Source organism: Terrapene carolina, unplaced genomic scaffold, assembly GCF_002925995.2.
Source record: "Terrapene carolina triunguis isolate 2854851 unplaced genomic scaffold, T_m_triunguis-2.0 Scaffold96, whole genome shotgun sequence".
Lineage (NCBI taxonomy): Eukaryota > Metazoa > Chordata > Testudines > Emydidae > Terrapene > Terrapene triunguis.
In genome coordinates, this window is record NW_020664447.1 from 31,112,834 (window position 1) to 31,136,777 (window position 23,944).

Consider the following 23,944-nt stretch of genomic DNA (forward strand, 5'->3'; position numbering starts at 1 on the left):
CATACCAGTAAATGTGACTGTATGAAATCCTGACACCATTCCCTAACTCACCCCCAAACTCTGAGCCACAGGGAACAAATCAGCCTTTCTCGTCATCATTCGCTCACTCATTCAGGGGAGCTGGCGTTTACAGGCAAACAGGAAAAGAGGCCAAAGGAGCCCTGCGTACAGTGTGAATGAACTGGAGTAACCCCTTCTCCTTTCTCCTTCTCTCAGTTACAGGACCAAGGGCATCCGGCAGCACACAGGGAGGGAGGGAGCAGAAAAGCACAGCCCATTCTGAGAACTCACTGGCCTGAAAGTACTCTCACTCGCTTACTCTTTCTCTCTCACTCCTTGTGCTGCTGCGGGATCTTTAGGCCTCCCAAGCCCTGGGTGGGAGATCACTGTCAGGGCAAAGGCAAAACCTCAGCCATTGGCACTGAAGAAAAAAAGGAACTAACAAGAGAGACAGGCAGGAGGGAGGCTTTGCTGCAGGACCAGGTAGGTGAGCTGGAGGGCTGCTTGTAGGGCAGTTTTTGGGTGGCTTAGTTTTTTTTATTTTTTTTATTTTGGGGACCTTGTGGGCTCTGTTGTGAGATTGGAGTTGGCCACAGCTGAATCCAATCTGCTTTGGGGTTTGGGAATGAGCATTCGTAGCACAGCGATGCCCATGGGCTCTCCTGGAAGGGAACAGTCCCCTGTTCACTGAAGGATTTAGGACAATGTGAGATATTATGGTCAGTGGGACACCTACAGGGGTAGAAGCGCAGGAGCTGCCAGAAGTGAGGCTGTGCACTGAAGTGGCATGGAGAAAAGTCCCCAGATCTGATCCTGGCCTGGCCTGGATTATTATATTTATTATTTGTATTGTGGTAGTGTCTAGAGGGCCTGGCCCATTGGTGCTAGGCCCTGTGCAAACATAACAAAGAGACAGTCCCATCTCTGTTACTTCGGTTCTGTATTTCTTCCTGCCTGAGATAAAATTAAACTGGTTTGAAGCCTGTTCTCATTGCTCTTTTATAATCATATAAGAAACATGCCAGGGGCTTCTCACACACACCAACTCAGTAGACGGGTATTGGTAAATATCTCGGGACTTCTCTTCAGCCAGGGCAAAATGCAGTGGCCCAGACCAGTTTGTGGAAGTTCAGAGGAATAACCTGACTCTCCCTTTGACAGTCCCATTCTTCCCCTGCTTTGCTTTGTGATCCAGGACAGGCTGCTGCATTTGACAGAGGCTGGGGGAGAGGTTGCATCTGTACCAGGCTGTTGGGAAGCTGTGGGCAATTTTTTGCATCATCAACATTAAAGGCAGGAATGAATCCCATAAGTTCATCTAGTTCACACCTCCTATCTCTCTGTAGGATTAGTTCCTCGAGGGAAAGTTCCAGGGCTTTAGCGAGTCTGCTTTTCAGTGTCCTAAGTAATGAGGCTTCTCCACTTTCCTTGAGTAATTACTCCATAGTCTAGTAGATCTTACCATTAAGATGTTTTTTTCCCCTGATATTCAGCTTAAATTTCCCCTTCCTAGTTTCATCTCACTCTTCACATCTCCCACCCTAAGTAAGTCCTCCTTTCCTTGGTATTTACATTCCTCAGGTACTTGTACACTGCTATATCTCCCAGCCCCCACTCCAGTCCTCCATAAGACAAGTTGTATTTAGTTGTTTCAGTCTCTTTCTTCTGTTACTTTTCTCTGTACTCCCTCCAGTTTGTGGACATCTTTCTGGTACTGAGATGTCAAAACTGCTACATTATTTCAGATGGAGTCTCCTGAAAGCTGTATGGGGAGACACTATTCTCTGTCTGCTCCAGGACTTTAGGCCAGGACCCAGAGCTGATCTCTGTTTTCCCAGAACTGTACAGAGCGGGGCTATCCCCCTGCTCCATGAATGTTTATACTCTTAAAACTGAGTTGCCTTTTATGCTACCCTGTTGCATTGCGAGCACCTATCTAGTGTGCAGTCCACTATCACTAGGCATCACTGCTTCCCAGGTTTTCCCCTCCCATCTCGGATCTGGGTTTTGAGTTATTTTTCCCCTGAAGTACTAGCTGTGTTTCCCCAGGCTGAGTCTCACTTTATTTTCTGCCTGTGTATCTAATTTCTCTATGTCCCTTTGGGTTATTTCTCTGTCCTGACAGGGTGTTAGCAACTCCTTCCAGTTTAGTATGACCTATGCCTGTCATTAACATACTCTTTACCTTCTTAACAGATACTTGCTGATGATATTAAATCAGACCAATCTTAACTCTGGTTTCACCAGCAGAGCCTGAGAAAAGAGTGCTATAGAGACTAGGAGGAACAAGCGAACCAGTGAGAGCTGGAAAGAACCACTTGCTTCCAGAGACCTGCTCAGAGGAAGTACTAAGGCCTTTTAGGAAGTTTGTGAAAATCTGCTAGATAGTATAAAAGAGAAGGTGCTCATCAGAGCACCAGGTCACTGGGCACCATCCACTCTTCTGATGGGAGAGAATGGGTCTTCCTGTGTATGTTTTTATGCGGTCCTATCACATTGCAAGCTCCTACATAGTGCTGTAACACTTACTCTGTGGGACTCTACTAGATCCAGATCCCAACCCAATGCTTTGTTTTTTATCTCATCCATTTGGACCTATAGCCAGTTTTCTGCGAACATGACAGTGTCATAGCTGAGCCACTGTAAATTAAGATTTCAGAAAACTTTTTGTGGGATACTCTGGGACCAGCTTTCTAAGAGAGAATCAGATTGGCTCTTTGATGCTCAAATGTGTATTTTACAAGTTTGAACTCATTTAGGAAATTTGGGCACATGTCTTAAGTGTCTACATTTGAAAGCTAGGACTGTCTATCAAATGCACTTGTTCACTTGGTCATATTCACAAAGGCTCCTGTGCTGTTATACGGGAGTACACACAAAGGCACAATTCCACTGACACATATGGGGAGACATGTGCTTGTAAGCCCAGTCACAACACATGGACGCACACACAAGTAAAGTTTCTCTGACAGAGTGTCCGTGCACACAGGGGAGTGCACCCAGGTCAGAAGCATACAGGCACATTTATGCTAACAGACATATGGATGGATGCACATATATGCCCTAGGCATATAGGCGCAGTCCCTCTGTCACACACATGCACACCCATTCTTTCAGCAGGTGGCTGGCTAGTGCTGCAGTGACATAGGGTTCTGGTCAGCATCCCATGTTTTGTACCACCCCACAGATTTTCACAAACTTCCTAAAAGGCTTCAGCACTTCCTCTGAGCATCTGTTACTGGGAAGGAAGAGGCTCCTCCAACTCTTGCTGACTCTTGTCTCTCATTCCTTCTGTGGTCTACAGCACACTTTTCCCAGGTTCTCTTTAGGGGAACACATGCCTGGAACAGGGACTGTATGTAAAAAGCTGATTTGTATTTTCTGAGGAAGGCTTGTGGCTCCTGAGGCTCAGGGTTTCTCCCAGAATGCACTGGTCCTTCCAGGAAGACCAAGGGCGTTAGTGGAATTGGGGGTGAGAGAGAAAGGCAGTCATGCTTAGCAGGGGAGAAGTCATTGTGACTACTACTGGGCTACTTGCTTATTGTGTACAAACTGTACTCTGCCCGAGGTCATCTCCTTTACTTGTATCTTTTGTGGCTAGGGGACAGAATTTAGACATATCCCAGGCAGCTGTGACTCTTGATTACTGATCAGATGGAAGATATCCAGAATGAATGGAGGAGAAGTTCTCTTGGGAATTGGAATGGGACTGTTGCCTGTGGGATGGGGTGGGAACTCAGGCTGTGGGGGTTAGTCCCTGTGAAGGAATGGATAAGAGCCCTGGCTGTATAGAGAGTTTCTGTGTGGGACAGGAGGGGAGCCCTGGCTGTGGGAGTGGGAATGCTGGCTGCAGGGGCTCTGTGGGTATGAGGGTGGGAGCACTCACTGCAGAGGACAAGGCTGAATGCTGTGGCTTGTATCAAGATATTTTATGGGTACTTTGCCTACAGTTTGAAACACAAGGGTTACCAAAGGGCTGAACTTGGGACTTTCGGTCTCTGAGTTGTTCAGCTGTCTCCGGGAGGGGTGGGGGGAAGGGAGGGTGAAGAAGCTGGTGCCAGCACATCTCGGAAGTGCTTGGCGCCTTGATCTGAGACATGAATGACAGTTTGTGGGAGAACTGCTTCCCCTAGCCTTTCACCTAGATTGACTTCCTCATTGGAGGCTGCACTCAGTGGATTTCTCTGTTCCAGATGCTGCATTTGGGAGTGAGGGGTTGCCCTGTTTTATCATTTTGCCAGCTCTGGTTTTCAGAAGTGGCACCAGGAATTGGGACCAACAGGTGGGGTAGCACAGCAGGCTGTATAAGGAAGATAAAGTTTTCCTTTTGCAGGTACAATTAGCATCACAGTTTTACATCTGTAATTGAGTTTTAGGTGCAAATCTGTATAGAGAGTTTTTGTGGGGGACAGGAGTGGAGCCGTGGGAGTGGGAATGCTGGCTGCAGGGGCTCTTACAATTACTTACAATTCTTAACTACCCGATTGCTGGTACAAAAGGGAGGTGGAACCTCAACCCTTTGAAAACTCAGCCCTAAATCTTTACGTTGCTTCCTGTGACATCTCCTGGTGACTTGTAAGGTGAGTAGAAGTCCAGCTTTTGGTAGGATTTGCCTAGACCTGTGTTAAGATGGGAGGCAAGTAGCCACCTCTCTGACTCTGACCTACTGTTAGCGCATGGAATGGGGACACTTGAGTTGGTTTCACAGCATGAAGACAATCATTTATTTGTATTCAGGGTGAGCTCACAGAGATTCCAGCCTAATGAGAGAGAGGAATTAGAAAAGACACTTAAAAAAATTGAAAATGAAAATCAGCCTCCATTACTCTGTTGCACAGGCTTCCCATCTCCCTGTCACCACTGATGGTCCACGGCCAGGGCTGCTCTGCTATAGCTGCCCTAGCTCCCCTGGAAGGCCCTGCTTACTCAGTCTCCCCACCCAGTACACAGATGCTACGGCTTGCATCTAGGTCAAACACCATCAGCCCGAAGCTGCTACTGGATTCATAAAGGTAAAAGGAAAATGCAGTGTGTAGCGGGGTGAATGCCCGCTCCAGCCCTGAAGGGGTTGGAAAAACCCTGCAGAGGGCGGGGGCTGTGTAAAGGGGCAAACCCCGGCTGATTGGGGAAGTGGCTGCAGCTGGGGCCATGCCCCAGCTGAGCAACTCAGCCTTATAAGAAGGCCAGGGTAGCCAGAAGCTGAGGAGTCTCCTTCTGAGTGCAGAGAGAGAGAGAGAGAGGCCTGGCTGCAGGGAAGCTCACCTGGGGACCTAAAGTGAGGCAGGGCTGGGGAAAGGCCTTGGGGGCTGGGAAGCCCGAGGCCAGCAACTCCCCAGGCTGCAGGGCCTGGTCCTAGGCCCATATAGGTATTGGGGTTGCAGAGGGGCAACCTGAGGGTGGGTAAAGGCAGCCAGTCCAAACCCCTTGTTGCCTGTGATGATTGGCTGATAGATTGCAGTCTGCCCCAGGGCGTGGGGGCTAGATGGTGACTGGCAGTAGCCATGACTGAGGTGACATTGGGATAGGGGGTGGGGTCTCCCCTGGGTGGGGAGACCCAGAGAGAGAGTGGGGTACTGCCAGGGGGGCAGCGCCCAAGCCGAGGGACACGGGGGCCAACGACAGGCGGGACACCTGGCCTGCAGAGGGTGCTCTGGATGCTGAGTGAACTAATTCCCGAGACAACCAGCAGGAGGCGCCGCAGGGGTGAGTCCGGGCCTGATTACACAGTGCTTTAGCGAAGGCTTCTCTGGAGTATCTCTGCTCCCAGCTGTCCGCTACCTCCCTACACTGGGAAAGTTAGGCATCCTCTGCATAACTCAGACTATTAATGCACAGACAGGGAGCGTCGTGTCTCTTCTGTCAGAAACTCCTCTTTGGGCTCAAAATACCCACCCAACAGCTAGTTTAACTCTTGTTACATGAGTTCGACCTGTTTGTGCATTGAAGATATGTCACTTTGGAAATCTCACCAGGCAGATATCCCTGTTCTTCTCTTTGGTTCTGGGTGTCTGGTCCTCTTCCCTATTTCCTAGCATACATAGGCTGGCTGCACTGGGGTGCTTAATCATCAAAAGTAATAGGAGCCCAAGCAGTCCTTCAGTTACAGAACTGGCCCCTTCCTCTACTAATATTTGCAGAGCTACTGTGGTCTATAGGGTAATTCTTTAAAAATAATTAATATTTTTTGAATGAATCTTCCTCATAATTTTAAATTCATGAACAAGTGTGCTCAGCAGAATCTATCCTCAGGGCAAGTATACTCAGCTCTCTGCCTGTCACACCCAAACATGGCTGGACATGCTGCTCACAGCTGTGCCAATGCAGAGCAAATGTGGGACTAAGAACAAACAGTGGGTGTGGGGTTTGTTCATCTCCAGATCCCATCCCCAGAGGACTTTTGTTCACTACAGCATTTACATCGGCGTGGTTTTCAAGCCAGCTGTAACTATCCACTTCGTGCCTTTGGGCATAAAGGCACTGGGAGCCTTCTTGCATTTTCCCAAACCCAGATACATTAGCTCACTATCCTGCATGTAGGGATTTTTTTATTCTCTCTGCCAGTTCACGGGTTTCCCTTTTGCTGCCATTGTATTTCTTCTGGAGTATCTATTTCTCCAGTCGCTCAGGGACTAAAGGGAGAGGGACTCTTTACTCCTCACATTGTCCAGATCAAGGCTAAGGCCTTATCTACACAGATCATGTTTTAATATGGCCTGTGGACATTAAACTTCCTGCATCTGTTATCTGGCAGAATATAATGGAACCAGGCAGGGGTCCAACAGACTCAACAGTATGTCTCAATTTATGCTTGTTGGTTCCATTGGGGACATTGCAGTAGTCTTTGGATTGTCTATACTTGAAAAGTTGCATTAGTTTAACTAAATAGATTTTAAATCTGTCCAGTCAAATTGGTACAAACCCTTAATGTAGATCGGGGTAGGCAATGTCAGAAGTGGTGTGCTGAGTCTTCATTTATTCACTCTAATTTAAGGTTTTGTGTGCCAGTAATACATTTTAACGTTTTTAGAAGGTCTTTTTCTATAATATATACCTAAACTATTGTTGTATGTAAAGTAAATAAGGTTTTTAAAATGTTTAAGAAGCTTTATTTAAAATTAAATTAAATTAAAATGCAGAGCCCCCCGGACCGGTAGCCAGGACCCGGCAGTGTTAGTGCCACTGAAAATCAGCTTGCGTGCCGCCTTCAGCACGGGTGCCATAGGTTGCCTACCCCTGATGTAGATGGACTTAAACTGCTGTAACCCTTAAGCTTGCATTGGTAAATTGCTGAATTAAGCTAAACTGATAAATGAATATTAAACCAGTTTAGGTAGGTCTACATTAGGAGTTTGCACTGGTTTAAACTTAGTCTAGTTAAACTGGTCCAACTCTTTGTATAGACGAGACCCTTTGAGAAATTTGACTAGGTCTTCTTCTCAATATGGCTGTAGACAGATGCTCTGCTCCTGTAGTGGACTTAAACAATGGATGTGGACTTTGTGTTTCCCAGGTGTCTGAGAGGGGAGCCCTTCAGATGGCATCTTTGGCTGTGAATGCATTTGCCTGAAGAAGGATTATAGCCATTTTCCATAGATCTGATGTAGGAGTTTTATCTCCTGCTATAGTTTGTACCTGTGCTCTAAATCAGTGGCTCTCAGCCAGGGTACTTTTACCCCTAGGGGACGCAAAGGTCTTCCAGGGGGCACACCAACTTATCTAGTTTTACAACAGGCTACCTAAAAAGCACTAGCTAAGTCAGGACAAAATAAAATTTCATACAGACGATGACTTGTTTCTATTGCTCTATATACTGAAATGTGAGAACAATATTTATATTCCAATTGATTTACTTTATAATTATATGGTAAAAATAAGAAAGTAAACAATTTTTCAATCGTAGTGCGCTGTGACACTTTTTTGTATTTTTATGTCTGATTTTGTAAGCAAGTAGTTTTTTAAGTGAGGGTACCACTTGGGGTACGCAAGACAAATCAGACTCCTGCAAGGGGTATAATAGTTTGGAAAGGTTGAGAGACATTGCTTTAAATGACATTGATCCTGAGCACAACATAGGGCAGCTGTTAGTATCACAATGAAGATTTTATTGTGGTATAATTGTAAAGACCTTACATTCTTTATAATGTGAGCTCCTCAAGGCACATCACAAAATCCATCACAGCTGGCACAGATTAGCAGCCCCTTATTGGCAGGTTTGACAAAGGGTGTGGAGATTGGAATACCCCTCTCTCACACTTGGGGATGTCCCTGCAGGTCAGAGCTGAGGTTCAGTGGTGATGTGTGTGGTAGGGAAAGCTTGTCCTGCAATGGTATATATTCTGGGGTTAAACAGAGGATTCATTCTCCAGGGTCTGCTAAATCTTGTAACTTGCATCACATTCACATAGGGTTTTAAGGAAATAAACATAAATAACAAGGCTGATCGTCTCTTTGTGTGACTGATGGAGCAAGGCCTCAAAGTATAGCTGGATTGGTAGCCCCTGCATTTAAATTCTCTCCTCTTATGCTTCTGTTTTTCTCCACAGGCACCTCCAGTCAGTTTTTAAACAGCAGAGAGAATCTAACAGCCTTGAAGACTTCTGCAGCATCACACACAGCAGTAACCATGCTACAGAGATGAAATGATAGTGAGTCTTGCCAGTGTATCCCATGGGTCCCACACAGCTTGCTGCACAGGATCATGGGAAAAGGGTGGCAAGTGTATTTGAAATGGAGGAGGAAGGGTTTTCACTCTTCCATGGCTTGGAGATCCCCCACGAGCATGCAGGTAAGGTGGTCATTGTGACATCCACACAGTGTGAAGGCGATGTGCTGACTGAATCACATACAAAATGGCTGCTTAGGGTTTGATCCATTACATGCAGGGCACTTGATGGGCTAAGGGAGTAGAAGAAGAGTTGTCAGTTGGTGGGAGAGAGGATGGGGTTCTTCAGGATGTAAATGGTGACAACAGGTGTGCTGTAATGTACTGGCTTTGTGTGTGTGTGTGTGTATGTGCGTGTGATGTTGTCCTCTAGTGGCTGAGCCCACAGGGAATAAAAAAGACAGACTTCTGTCAGTCATGGGAGATCTTTGGATTTAGGAGTGGATGGGAGGGTTCTTGCATGGGGCGGTATGTGCAGGTGGTAGAAGCTAAGAACACTTCAGGACCAAGGATTAATTGAGCTAGTGCCATGTGGCCCCCACTTTTGCACTATTTTCCCTCTTGGCTGGTTCTCCAAGGCTTCGCTTCATGGGTGTTGTCTGCTTTAGTCTGAGTTTTCCGTAACACCCTCTTCTCAGCCCCTCTTCCTGTGACTCTTGGGCTGCTGAGCCATATTTCAATATCATCTGTATGGGGTTCGAGTGCCACTGAGGTAATGTGGTGCTGAAGTCTTGCTCTTCAAACACCTGTATATAGCGTTGCCCGTTGTTGCCTCGGGGGGCAGGGCAGAGGGTGCAGAGTGGAAGTGAGAGCACCAGAGACAAATTTTGAAAGAATAGATTTTCTGTGCAGTTTGGGATTTGGCTTTAGATTTGGACTTCTCCTTTTTGCAGCTCTTTCATATGCCACTGAAGGTCACTCCCACCTTGTCAGACTTAGAGAGATGAAAGTGCAAAAGGGTATCTAGTCTGAACACATCTAACTCTTGGGGCTGAAAGCAGCAGGGGCTGCCTCTCCCCATTCCCATCCCCCAGAAGCCTGAACATTGGGTTAAAAATTGGAGCAGTGTTGTGCTCAGGTTCGGGCAGCAGTTGGCATCTCTAGTAGCTCTGAGTAAGAGAAGGAGTTCTCATCCAGATGGAGAGTGAGAGAGATCTGAGCCTGAAACTGACTCTGATTCCCAGGATGTATCTCTGCCACCATGGGTGGGAGTGGATTTGTGCTAGGGCACTGGCTTTTCTAGGGAACTGGATGTCCTGGCCTATTCACAGCCTCCACTTCTCTTTGTCCATCTCTGTAGAAAATCCACCCCTGAAGCGGAAGAAGGGTCCAGCCCCCAAGATGCTGGGGAATGAAGTGTGCAGTGTATGTGGGGACAAGGCCTCAGGCTTCCACTACAACGTGCTGAGCTGCGAAGGCTGTAAGGGCTTCTTCCGCCGCAGCGTCATCAAGGGTGCCCAGTACGTCTGCAAGAACGGTGGCAAGTGTGAGATGGACATGTACATGCGCCGCAAGTGCCAGGAGTGCCGGCTGCGCAAGTGCCAGGAGGCAGGCATGCGGGAGCAGTGTGAGTGCAGGGGAGGGAGGCACGTTGGAGCAGTGCGGGTGCAAGGGAGGGTGGCATGCAGGAGCAGCGTGGGTTCAGAAGCACTTGTGGGGAATGTAGTCATTGTGGGCTATGCCGGAGCGGTGAGGCTGTTAGTGGAGATATTGATGCTGTGGGTGCATACAGTGGCCATGCTTCCTAGTATCTACGTGGCTGGGAAAAGGAACTGTTTACTCTGAAACAATCTAAAAATAACCTTCAGAGGCACAGCTGCCCACACACCAATGAAGTTCTTGGCAAGCTGACTGTCTTGTGATTTTGAATGTGTGAAGCGTCATTATGCTGTCTGCATAGTCAGCACTATTGCAAGCATTTGCTATGCTTGTAACACACGTTGTATCCACACACAGAACTTGTAACAAGTGCACAAATATTGCCACACCATTGCAACTGCACTTACACATGCCCAGTTTTGGCACTCAATTTTACTTCCTGCGCTCAGTTGCTCTTCTCTGTTGCATTGCTAGTGTAGACCAGGAGCTCAGTCCACCTGGTACAGTCCTTCAGTGCTCCTGCCCACCTTTCAGTGACAGCTTAGAGAACTATCTCTGTCACATATCAAGCCACCTTGTAGGACATGTAGGCCCAAGAGAAACTCAGTTGGTACTCAGCTTGTCTGGTTTCCCCCTTCCCCACACCCCAAAGCCCAGAGCAGTGAAAAAGGATACACCGTGAGCCATAGCACACAGCCATGCCCTAAATCAATGTGTATACTGCAGTGGGATTGGTGTAGCCATATGAATTCTGCCTCAACACCATCACTCATACTCCTGAGAGCAGGAGATGGGACTTGATTGGAAAAAACACAGCAAAGCTACCCATTTCCCCACATCTCACTCACATTCTGCAAGTAAATCCCAGATGGCCTCCTAGTGGTTCAACACCTACTTGTTGTGTTGGGGGAAATAACTGGGCTGCATCTCCTCCCATCATCTGCACTGTTCTACCAAACCTGGGCCCATTCCACTCCTGTCTCTGGATCCTTTGTGGAAATACAGATAAAAACTGATTATAAAGCAAAATCAAAACAAGAAAAAGCAATAATAAAATCCAGCCTTCCCCCTGTCCCCAAACGCAGAGCCACCCAAATAGGACATTGCTTGTAGTAATGGATTCCAGAATATATTGGACAGTGGCTAATGGGGAAGCTGGTGAGCCCCTGCCATGGCATCTGCATGGATTGTGCAAAGGTGTAGCAAGGCATAGGCCTTACCCTTCATGATGAATGCATGGATCCTTTGGCAGAACAGAACTATAAGAAATTGGCAGTGGAACAAACCAAAACTGGGAACAGGCACAAATGGATGTTTTCTACCGTCGCCTACACCCTGTATCACATATGTTTAAAATATACTTATTAGCAAACTTAGGGAGTTGATAGGTAAGATCCCATGGAAAGCAAGTCTAAGGGTCAAGAGAGTTGGCAGTTTTTCAAAGAGACATTGTTAAGGGCACAAGAGCAAACTATCCCACTGTGTAGGAAAGATAGGAAGTATGGCAAGAGATCACCTTGGCTTAACCAGGAGATCTTCAGTGATCTGAAACTCAAAAACTAGGCCTAATTACAAAGGATGAATATAAACAAATAACACAAGTGTATAGGGACAAAATTAAAAAGGCCAAGGCACAAAATGAGATTAAACTAGCTAGAGACCTAAAGGGTAATAAGAAAACAGTCTACAAATACATTAGAAGCAACAGAAAGATCAAGAACAGGGTAGACCCATTACTCAATGGAGGGGGAGGGGGGAACGACAATAATAGAAAATGTGGAAATGGCAGACGTGCTAGATTATATTTTTGTTACATTTTTCACCAAAAAGTTTAGTAGTGATTGGACTGGACATCTAACATAGTAAATGCCAGTGAAAATGAGGTAGGATCAGAGGCTAAAAGAGGGAGAGAACAAGTTAAAAATTACATAGACAAGTTAGATGTCTTCAGGTCACAGGGCCTGATGAAATACACCCTAGAATACTCAAGGAACTTACTCAGGAGAGGTCTGAGCCACTAGTGATAATCTTAAAAAAGTTATGGAAGACAGGAGAGATTCCAGAGGACTGGAAATGGGCAAATATATTTGCCCATCTATAAAACGGGAACAAGGACAACCTGGGAAATTATAGACCAGTCAGCATAACTTCAGTATCTGGAAAGATGATGGAGCAAATAATTAAGCAATCAATTTGCAAACATCTAGAAGATAATAAGGTGATAAATAACAATCAGCGTGGATTTGTCAAGAATAGATTGTGTCAAACCAACCTAATAGCTTTCTTTGACAGGTTAACAAGCCTTGTGGATGGGGGAAAGCAGTAGATGTGGTATTCCTTGACTTTAGTCAAGCTTTTGATACTGTCTCGCATGACCGTCTCATAAACAAAGTAGGGAAATACAACCTAGATGGAGTTAGTATGTGGTGGGTGCAGAACTGTTTGGAAAACTGTTCTTAGAGAGTAGTTAACAATGGTTCACAGTCAAGCTCGAAGGGCATAACAAATGGGGTCCCGCAGGGTCCGGTTCTGTTCAATATCTTCATCAACGATTTAGATAATGGCATAGAGAGTACACTTATAAAGTTTGTGGATGATACCAAGCTGGGAGGGGTTGCAGGTGCTTTGGAGAACAGGATTAAAATTGAAAATGATCTGGACAAACTGGAGAAATGGTCTGAAGTAAACAGGATGAAATTCAACAAGGACAAATGGAAAGTACTTCACTTAGGAAGAAGTAATCAGTTGCACACATACAAAATAGGAAATGACTGCCTAGGAAGGAGTACTGAGAGTCATAGTGGATCAGAAGCTAAATCTGAGTCAAGAGTAACACTGTTCGGGGAAGAAAAAAAAAAAAAAAGCAAACATAATTCTGGGATGTATCAACAGGAGTGTTGTAAAGAAGAAAAGAAGTAATTCTATTCTACTCCATGCTGATTAGGCCACAACTGGGGTATTGTGTCCAGTTCTGGGTACCACACTTCAGGAAAGATGTGGATAAATTGGAGAAAGTCCAGAGAAGAGCAACAAAAATGATTAAAGGTCTAGAAAACATAACCTATGAGGGAGGATTGAAAAAATTGAGTTTGTTTAATCTGGCGAAGAGAAGACTGAGAGGGGACACGGTAACAGTTTTCAAGTACATAAAAGCGTACAAGGAGGAGGGAGAAAATTGTTCTTGGTAGGATAGGAGAAGAAGCAATGGGCTTAAATTGCAGCAAGGTTGGTTTAGATTGGACATTAGGAAAAAGCTTCCTGTCTGGGTGGTTAAACACTGGAATAAATTGCCTAGGGAAGTTGTGGAATCTCTCATTGTCTAACCTGCTCTTAAAAATCTCCAAACACCTGTCAGGGATGGTCTAGATAATACTTAGTCCTGCCTTGAGTACAGGGGACTGGACTAGATGACCTCTTGAAGTCCCTTCCAGTCCTATGATTTTATGTACATTTGGAAAGTATGACATTTTAGGGTGCAGTCCAGACCAGTGAGGATCTGTGTCACTACTTGCCCTGCAACCTGGGGTGCCTCACAATGCTTTGGTGCTGTAGCTCCCAAACTGGGCTCCTCACAAATAGCATATAGGTCACATTCTGAGTGTCTGTGCATAGCCATAGCCCTAGTCCAGCAGCTCTGACTCCAATAGTGTGTCAGCAAACACCAGCTGCACTCTGGCTTCCAGCAGCCTTTGTTACTACTTGCAGGGTGACCCCAACACATTGCCAGTCACAGATTTCCCCCCAAAAGTGTGTGTTCTGTACTGACCGGCCCTCTCCTGGATAGTCCAGATATATTAGGTCCATTGCCCCTGTAAGGGGATCAACATACAACGGTCTGCTACCTTAAATGGAGTTACCCAAACAATTCACTACACTGGATTAGTTTTAATTAAAGAATAAAACAAGTTCATTCAACTACAGAGAGATTTTAAGTGAGTACAAGTAATGAAGTATTAAAGTAAAAAATGGTTACAAGAAAAATAAAGATAAAACACTTTCTAAACTTAACATGGCATGTTCAAGGTGAAGTCCCTTACCACATGTTTTCAGTATGTTGCTGATCAAACTCTCAGGCCAAGAGCTGGTCCCAAAGTCCATAGGCTGTTTTCTTTGTCTTCTTAGGTAGGAAAGAGATGGAGACTGGGAGAACAGGGCCACCCAGAGGTGGGGGCAAGTGGGGCAATTTGCTCCGGGCCCCGCAGGGGCCCCTCAAGCCCTGGCCGAGAATCCCTTCCCTGGCTAGGGGTGCCTTTTTTTAATTTTTACTCACCCGGCGGCGGTCTGGGTCTTCGGCAGGACTTCGCGGCGGGCCCTTCAGTCGCTCCGGGTCTTCGGCAGCGGGTCCTTCAGTGCTGCCAAAGACGCAGAGCACATGAAGGACCTGCGGCCGCAGACTCGGAGCGCCGCCCGGTGAGTACAAGCGCTGCAGCGGGTGGTGCCTTTTTTTATGTCCGCTCCCCCGCTTTGCCCCAGGCCCCCTGAATCCTCTGGGCGGCCCTGTGGGAGAAATAACTTGGGTGTTTTTGCCTCTCACTTTTATAGTTCAGTTACACTTTGAAATGCATTTTCCTGAGGGTTGCCCATAGTTAATATTCATTCAAATAGTAAAGAAGGCAACATGGTGTCTGGGGGTGAAAGAGGTTGCATGCTGTTTCTTCTCACCTCTGTTTGCTGAAATGCAGATTTTCCTTGTCTCCTGTCTTCCCCCTCTTGCTGTCTGAGGATCCTGTTTACACCCTATATGTAAACTGAGGTAAACACACATTTCTTTGTATAAGACCTTCTTGACCAAGTCTGCCTAATCTGGGCTATGTGGGTTTGAACAAATGCCACCAACATCATTTGGGGGAAATCATAACTTTACATATAATTTTGCTACCTACATTTCACCATGAGGATATTGACCAGCAAGTTATTAGTTTTCAAGTGATACCTTACAAGGCATATTTTGTACAAAGTTGCATGTAGGGTGTGAATTCTGGGTGCATTCAGGGGTGCATTCTGGCACAGAAAGGCAGCCGTCATCTTTGCCCTGGTTGTGTCCACTGTGTTTCCCTGTATCTGGCAGTTGAGTCCACTGTGTGCCCCTTGCTTCTGGCATCATTGCTTCCTCTCTCACTGCAGCCTCTTCTGTCTCCCCCTTTTAGGTGTTTTGTCTGAAGAACAGATCCGGCTGAAGAAGCTCAAGAAACAGGAGGATGATCAGGCTCGGACAGTGGTTGTGCGCCCAACCCCCCCATCTCCGCCCAACCCCCCCTATAAACTGACACCTGAGCAGTTGGGCATGATAGAAAAGCTTGTGGCAGCTCAGCAGCAGTGTAACCAGCGCTCATTCACAGACAGGCTCAAAGTGACGGTACAGGCTCAAAGGGCAGACTCCAAAATACAGAGGGAAAGGGGAGGCTGGGGTCATGTGCGAAGTGAAGGGGCGCAGCACAGGAGGGCTGTGCTCTAAGTGTAGGGGGCACAACCTGGGGGCCATACACTACGTTTACGGAGGAGTGGCATGGGGCAGGGAACATGTGCTAAGCGTGGGGAAGTGCAGGGGATGGGGGGGGGGTTAAGCGCTAAATGTAGAGGTGTCACAGGGGTGGGGGCCATGCGCTAATTGTATGTGGGGAGTGTCAAGGAAGAGGGTTGGGGGATTGTTTTTCTTTATTCCTTTCTTTCACTGTCCCCTCTCGCCCGTTGTGTCTCTTCTCGCCCAGCCATGGCCTCAGGCTCCAGACCCTCATAACCGTGAGGCACGGCAGCAGCGTTTTGCTCATTTCACTGAGCTTGCAATCATCTCTGTGCAAGAGATTGTGGACTTTGCCAAACAGCTGCCCGGCTTCCTGGAGCTCACCAGGGAAGATCAGATTGCTCTGCTGAAGACATCCACCATAGAGGTGAGAATCCAGCCACATCACCATTGACACCAGTAGAGAAGTATGTTTCTCTGGTGGGTGGATTGGATTTTTTCTCCTTTGGCTTATACTGGGCCAGGTTTGAGCAGTCGACCTGGGGAGGAGAGATGGAAGGAACCTCAGATATGGAATCACTATTCCAGTGCCATCCTCTCCAAGCATGGGGTACAGTAGGGAATAGGGCAAGAGCACTGGCTGGGGAGAGCTCCCAGCTGCTCCAGGTGCAGCCTATCTCTGCAGAAGGCACTGCTGAGGATGGGGCAGGATTTACTCTGTAATTTAGAGGGCTACAGGATGGTGGTGAGTAGGTGACTTTTTTACATTGATGCTTCAGGACAAGCTGTAGCTTCTGTAACATTTTTGCTGGATTCACAATCAGGCTGTGAGTGTGGCCCCCCGGCTCTGTGTGTTTTAGGTGATGCTGTTGGAGACATCCCGGCGCTACAATCCAGAGACTGAAAGCATCACCTTTCTGAAGGACCTGAGCTATAATCGGGATGACTTTGCCAAAGCAGGTGAGCTGAAGCCCAGCTGGTGCAGCAGATAGGTTTTTCCTTTCCCCCCTCTATCCCATGCTGTCCCGCCCTTTGTAATGCAGGCTTCTGGACCCAGGTACAGGGTTTAGGTGAGGTATAGATGGTTGGGAACAGGAACTTGGCAATGCACTGCTGGGACCTCAGTTCCCACTTAACATGCAGTCGCAGTTCAGTTCAGGTACTAGCCCCAAAGATTGTAGAGGAAACTGGGATGCCGAACTTTAATGATCTCCTAGCCCCTTCCAGCCCCATATTTGGGAAATGTAGGAGACAGGATCACCTGTCTCCACTGTCCCCTGGGAATAACGAGAGGGGCTTTTTTCCACAACTCTTTCTAGGTTATATGGCTGCTTTCAGCTGCCTTACCTGGTTTGAGAAGCGGGGTTTAGGGAAGGTATTGTCACTAATGGTCACTGCATAGAGGGCATCTAGATTCAGTGAGCAGAGTTGGAGATTCAGAAACCTAATGTGTGGTGCTGTGACTGCTTGGAAATCCATATTACTTACCTGCCAGTGAACTGTTCACAGCATCCTCTCTGGGGCTTGATTATTCAGGTGCGGGGGGCAGGAGTGAGAGGACGGGACTAGGGAACATAGGGTAATGGTCTGCTTTATTATCTGAAACTGGTGCTGAGTGTGAGGCTGCTATGCTGCACAATGCTTGTGTCTCTCATGGAGACCTCTCTGGGAGACGCAGCTAGCATGGCCTTGGTAGGGCTAGTTTGTTTGAACATTGTGTGTTGTATTGGCTCAGGTTGGGAGCTGTAGGAGAGGTGACACTAGGATGGCTATACAGTGGTGGTGGTGGTGGTGGTGAAGTGAACTTTATGCAGTAGCTCGTGGTTCAATTTGAGACATTAGGAGACCCGTGTGAGGTGCAAAGTACTACAGAACTGTCATTGTTACTCTGTGGCTTCAAATACTCTAAAGGCTGGGTATTTCAGAAATGCTGATCATCATTAACTCCAGTTGAAGCCAATAGGAGAGGAGAGCGCTAATCATTTCTGAAAAGTCAGGCTTTCAGCTGTCCATCCCCTGATTTTGTATCTCAGGAGTATCTGCCCTTAACTTGTGCCTGTTGCTGAGGCCTGTATGTGGAAGTTCCCCCCTCAGTATGTCTAAGAATTTCCCTTTATGCTCTTGGGGTGCTCCCGAAGACTGTTGGTTCTGGGGATTTTGATTTGACTCATCCATGAGGGCTTCTGCTAGTTTGCCAATGGCAAACTATAGTGCTTGCAAGATTTACTGAGAGTCTATGTAAACAGGTCATCATCAGCATCCTGTCAGAGATGGATTTTATGATGTTTTCTATAATCCTATCCATGTACATGATGACCAGACTAAAAAAGTTAGCAGGTCCTGCTCCTGAAGGCCTTACTATCCAAGGGTTCTGAATAAGATGGTCCTTAAACTTACCCCCAAGGGCAATATTGTGGACTTCTGTTCTTGCCCTTCTTTTGTAGCTTCCTCATTGCCCTTCATCCTCTTCCTCCGCTGGCGATTGCTGCCCCCTATTCAGTCCTGTTTCCCAAGTGGCTCATTTCAAACCCTTGGCTATAACTAGGAGTAATGGAATGAAATTAGGAAAACTTTCCTGACATTCAGACTACTTTTTCCCTATCAGAAGATGTATTGCTCAATGGAATCATCTCCTATGGGCTATAATGGGAGTCCTATTGCTTGAATATCGATAGTGGCAAATCTCTCTCCCCCACCAACCACCTTCCAACACACCACTTTATTTGCATATGGCCAGAAGATTATGCCCAATCCTGTAGGACTCAGTTCTGGAGACAGTGGTCCATGGGGCTTAACTACTGCAATCCTTTATATCTATGACCAAAGACACGCTCTGAAAAAATCTCTAGCTAATTCAGAGTGTAGCAGTGATTCTGCTCAGTATTACAGGTTGCCAGGAACAGATCACCCCGGAATGCACTCTCTGCACTGGCACTCCAATAAAACTGAGTTCTGATGTTCTGATTTTCAAAGCCCTATGTGCACAGTTGATTGATTGATTTAAATCAATTTTGATTATGATTTATATCAGCAAGCAGGAAACCTTGATTTAAATAATAAATTTTAATCACGTTTTGCATTTGTACTTTTTAGTTATCCCAAAGAAATTTAGTGTAAAGGCAACTAAATATAGCCTTTACACTAAATTTGGTCCTTCTCCTTGCTAACCCAAGGGATACACTGTAAACCAGGCGTTCTCAACCTTTTTCTTTCTGAGCCTCCTCCCCAACCCCCCACATGCTATAAAAACTCCTCGGCCCACCTGTGCCACAACAACTGGTTTTCTGCATATAAAAGCCAGGGTTGCCATTAAGGGGTAGCAAGCAGGGCAATTGCCCAGGGCCCCATACCCCAGTTGCTCAGGCTTATGCTTCAGCTCCAGGTGGTGGGGCTCAGGGCCCCAGGCTTCAGCCCCATGCAGTGGGGCTTCAGCTTTCTGCCCTGGGCTCCAGCGAGTCTAACTCTGGTCCTGCTTGGCGGGCCCCAGACCACTGGTTGAGAACTACTGCTATAAGCTATATAAATGTATATTATATGAAGTTAAATTTATTCATATTCTTAATTTTTACATTTTTTTATTATTTTAAAAAATGATGCAAGATGCATTTCTTATTTACTAGGTGATTATTAATTTTTTACTTGTGATTTGTGTCAAGCTCTATTTGGATGGAAATTCAAATTCAATTACAAATACACCATTTTATTTTTTTTAAATTTAGTTTATTAAATTTAATGACCTTAAGTATGCTGGAAATAAGGAAAAGTATCAAAGTTTATCAAAACACATTTTGCTTTTAAAAACTAATTAAACAAAGGAAGAATTATCTGTAGTTAGTGAATTGAAATAATTATTGGTCACCAAGACCTTCAAGACTTTAGAACTAGTAGATTTCATCCTCTCACACCTAGTTTTTATTCATAGATTGGAAGAGGAAAACAAACTTTCCTACTTTTTCAACTGCCCATTGATTTCTTAAATTTTCAATTTTAACTGGTCATTGAACAGAATAAATTGAAGTGAAGAAAATATTCGCTCTATATTTGCAGAAGAAGTTACTGCTGTCAAAAGCTGGTTTAGCATTCAACAAACTCTGGTTCTGGGTTCTTACCATCAAGTCAGTAGTTTGACTTTCTTTAGAACTTGGTAGCAAATATGAACTGCTTTGTTTTTAATTTAAAGGATTTTTGTAGATAACACATTTATGCCTTCCCATAGGTTGTCAATTTCACATTTAATTTTAAATTACAGATTTATTTTTTTAAATGAACCTGTATTTAATTTAAAAGATTAAAAAACGATCTCTCTCCCCCCCCCCCCCCCAATCTTGTTGAAATGGGATTAGCCCTAGTTACCTGAGAGATTCTCTCTGTCCCTCCCTGACCACAACCTTCCCACACCAGATATGTTCAACTAGAATAAAAACCTTGTCAAATAGCATGAAACTTGTGCTTGTGGAAGACTAACCTTCATCTGAGCTGGACTGAAACAATGGAACTCACTGCCAAATGCAGTTAGAATGACCACCATTTTTGCATTTGGTGCTAAATGCAAAAAAAACCAACCCCCAAACCCTCATCACTTTGCTCGAGCCTGCCTGCAGTGGTACCCCTATTTATACCAACATGATCACGTTTGTATAGAACTAGAATGGAATTCTAGTATTCTAGGTGAGGGTGTACCATTGATTTATAAAAAAGCTATTATAATAATTTCAGCATTACTTTCTATTCCATTCCTTATGCATCCAAACATTTGTTTATTTTTGGCTGTTGCACACTGAGCAGAAATCTTCATTGACCTGTTCACAGTGAATCCAGCAGTGTGTATAAGTAGTTCAGATAATTCTTTCCAACTTGGACTTGTCAACAATGCATGTCATCTGCCATTGGGTGTTTGTCTAGCTTTGTTAGGACCTATTTATTCCTATTCTTTGTTTTCTGTATCTTAGCCAGTTTGAGCCATGACATAAAAACTTTGCCTTTCGCCGCATGTGTTAATTTCCGTTATAATGTCTTGTGAGGGACTTTGACAAAGGCTGATTTGAAAGAGGAAGTCAATTATATCAGTTGGCACTCTCTTTAGCTATTATTTTCAAGACACACTCGAACTCTAGTTCATACCTCTTGGAGTTATTTTTTCAGGCTGTTTGAACATTCAGATGGATATGAGCTGCATTCAGTGCATGTTATCAAGCTTTCGCTTGAGACCATGAGGGCTTGAAACTTTTTAAATGAATGCTGAAATTCTGATCTTGTAATGTAACTCCACAAGCTGGGGACTACGCCACTGTAATAAAACGGCCTTTGGACACTACTCAGAGTATCAATTCAGGACAAATTGTTTAGAGCAGGGCAGTTACAGCCCAAGGCTGGGGGTCCTTTGCACACCAAACCAGCCAAACAGAGAGGACTTCGGTTTTACCACCCTGGCTAACCAGAAGTCATAAAAGCAATTCCCTTAGACACTCCAGTTTCCCAGTATCACTACCAGCACTGCTCCTTATGGGGATGAATGGTTATGAAAACCAATACGCCAGTAAAGAAAAAAGGTTCTCCCAATCCCAAAGGACCAAGCCCCTGACCCTGGTCAATATACAAGTCAAATCTTACCCACAAATCACACTGTTGCCAATCCTTTAGCATCTAAAATCAAAAGGTTTATTCATAAAAAGAAAGAAATATAGATGAGAGTTAAAATTGGTTAAATGGAATCAAATACATACAACAATTGCAAAGTTCTTAGTTCAGGCTTGATGGGATTACTGCTGATTTAAATAAATCAAGTTTCTGGAGTACAAACATCCCAGCTTGGATGGGTCGTTCAGTCGTTTGTTCAGAGCTTCAGTTTCAAGCACAGTTCCTCCAGAGGTCAGAAGCAGGATTGAAGATAAGATGGAGGGGATGCAGCTGCCTTTTATAGTCTCTTGCCATGCGGCCTGTGCTTCCTTTGTTTCAAACACAAGCTGCCCAGCACATGGCTTGAAAGCCTCAGAGTTCTCTCCATAGGCATGTCCCTGCATGCCTTGCTGAATCATAAGGTATATCTGCCTTCTCTCAATGGGTCAGTTATATAGCTGATGGTCCTTAATGGGCCATCAAGCAGGCTAGGCAGTGCTGATGCCAAACTGTCTGGGGTGTCACCCAGAAGCATAGCACAAGTTTGAAATACAGGCAGTATTGAGCCAATACTTATAACTTTAAATACAAAAATGATACATGCATACAGATAGCATAATCATAACCAGCAAATTATAACCTTTTCATAGACACCTTACTTGACCTCCTTTTTACAAGATTTGGTGCCACTACAGGACCTTGGTTGCAACAATGATCTCTATCGTCACAGTTCATGTCAATAACGTCATATCTAGGCCTAGTGCATTAATCCCACTCTGCCATCTAGGCTGTTGATGTTTTGTTCTAGTACCTACTTTTTTGACACCTCAGTTTTTGAGTGTGCCTTATTTTTATTACTTGGAAAGAGTAGATCCAAGGGTTCCTTCCTTGGTGAAGACTAATGTGGAGAAATCTAGTTTTTCTGCAGTATCTTAGGCACTGCAGTTGTTCCCATCATTCCCTGATGGTCCAGCAGATATATTAGTCCTCATTTCCATCATACTTATGGTAGTTTGTTCCTTTCTATTGGCTTTATTTGGGTTGGATTTCCATTCCCGGAGGCTGAGTGGCTGGAATAACCTCTTGAACTTGGCCACTTGAGTGGCCGCTTAGTCTAAGGATTTTAATTTCTTCATTTTTGCTTTAGGGCCTGTTTGACTTACTTGGTTCAAGTTTCTATTTTTTAAATCTCACTTTCTAATAGTGAGTGGCACCATAGTAATTGTTTGGTAAATTCTTCAGCCTCCCCTGGCAATGTTGAACTTAATCATATTGTGGTTACTAACTCTAGTGTGGATGGAATTATTTAACAACTCCAGTTATTCCTTTTGGGAGTGATGGGAAATTACTCATCAACCCTGATCCCATTCCCTTGTGGAGTCCTGAGGGATCAGTTCAATTAACTTTGTTCAGTGAAATAAGACAGAGTGGGCTGAGGTATCATCATTCACTGAGAATGCCGAGGGATCTATTGCTGTATCTTTAAGGCCCTACTTGAACTGCAGGATGATTGTCCAAAAATTGTGGTGAACTTGTGGATAAACCATGAGGGGGGAGGAGAGGGGGAAATTGCAGAAAATAATGGATAATTATAATTATTTGCAGTAATAAGGTCCATTACTTTTCTGCTGTTGACCATCCAGGGCTGAGAGCAGGGGCTCCTGCTATCAGCCGCCCAGGGCTGACAGCTGTGGCTTGTGCTATCAGCCCTGCATACGATGGAGAATCCCACTGTCGAAATTGCAATGGAAGCTTAATACAGTAACTCCTCACTTAATGTTGTCCCGGTTAATGTTGTTTCGTTGCTCATGCTCATTTAAAGTTGCACAATGCTCCCTTATAACGTTGCTTGGCAGCCGCCTGCTTTGTCCACTACTTGCAGAAAGAGCTGCCCATTGGAGCTAGCTGGTGGGGGCTTGGAACCAGGGTGGACCAGCAGCCCCCCTATCAGCTCCCCTAAATTTCCTCTGCGGCAGCTGCCCAGCAGGCTATCAATTGCTGTGCAGTTCAGCTGTCCCTCCCCCAGTGCCCTGTGCTGCTCCTGCCCTCTGCCTTGGAGCTTGTCCCAGGAGCCTCCTGCTTCGGGGGGGGGGGGGGGGGGGGTGCGGGTGTCGGGGTGTCCCCCCCCCCCCCCATTCCTGCCCCCCATCTCCACAGATCGGGGGGGACATGACAGGGCTCAGGATTGAGCAAGGTTGCTGGTAGCAGCTGCTGTCTCAAGTTGCTGATCTACTTAAAAAGGCAGTGTACTTAGTGGGGTCAGTGTACTTAAAGGGGCAATGCGCATCTCACACACACCACACCACACACACACCACCCACCCACCCACCCACAGTGTGTGTCTGTCTCCTCCCTCCATTTGTGCTGCCTTGTAGAGTGTGAGGTTACATTAACAACGTGTTAACCCTTGAGGGCTCAGCTGAGTGCTACTTCATCATTTAGCAGTAAGGCATTCCTTGGGAAATATCCCACCCTCTGCCTCCATCCCCTCAACCAAGCTTCATAAACATCATTGCTGTGTACAATATTAAATTGTTTAAAACTTATACTGTGTGTGTATGTATGTATATATAGTCTTGTCTGGCAAAAAAAATTTCCCTGGAACC

The 23,944-nt window shown here is 45.6% G+C and overlaps 1 protein-coding gene across 2 annotated transcripts in view; it reads left to right on the forward strand.

Moving 5' to 3' along the window:
• The window catches only part of NR1H3 (nuclear receptor subfamily 1 group H member 3), a 54,906-nt gene that overhangs the window by 20,199 nt on the left and 10,763 nt on the right, over positions 1-23,944 (forward strand). For both annotated transcript variants that reach the window (XM_024215211.2, XM_024215219.2), the window contains exons 2-6: positions 8,544-8,785; positions 9,963-10,229; positions 15,409-15,617; positions 15,970-16,149; positions 16,583-16,682. In XM_024215211.2, the coding sequence (XP_024070979.1) occupies positions 8,668-8,785; positions 9,963-10,229; positions 15,409-15,617; positions 15,970-16,149; positions 16,583-16,682 (874 nt within the window). In that variant the 5' untranslated portion in view covers positions 8,544-8,667. The remainder of the gene's footprint in view (positions 1-8,543; positions 8,786-9,962; positions 10,230-15,408; positions 15,618-15,969; positions 16,150-16,582; positions 16,683-23,944) is intronic.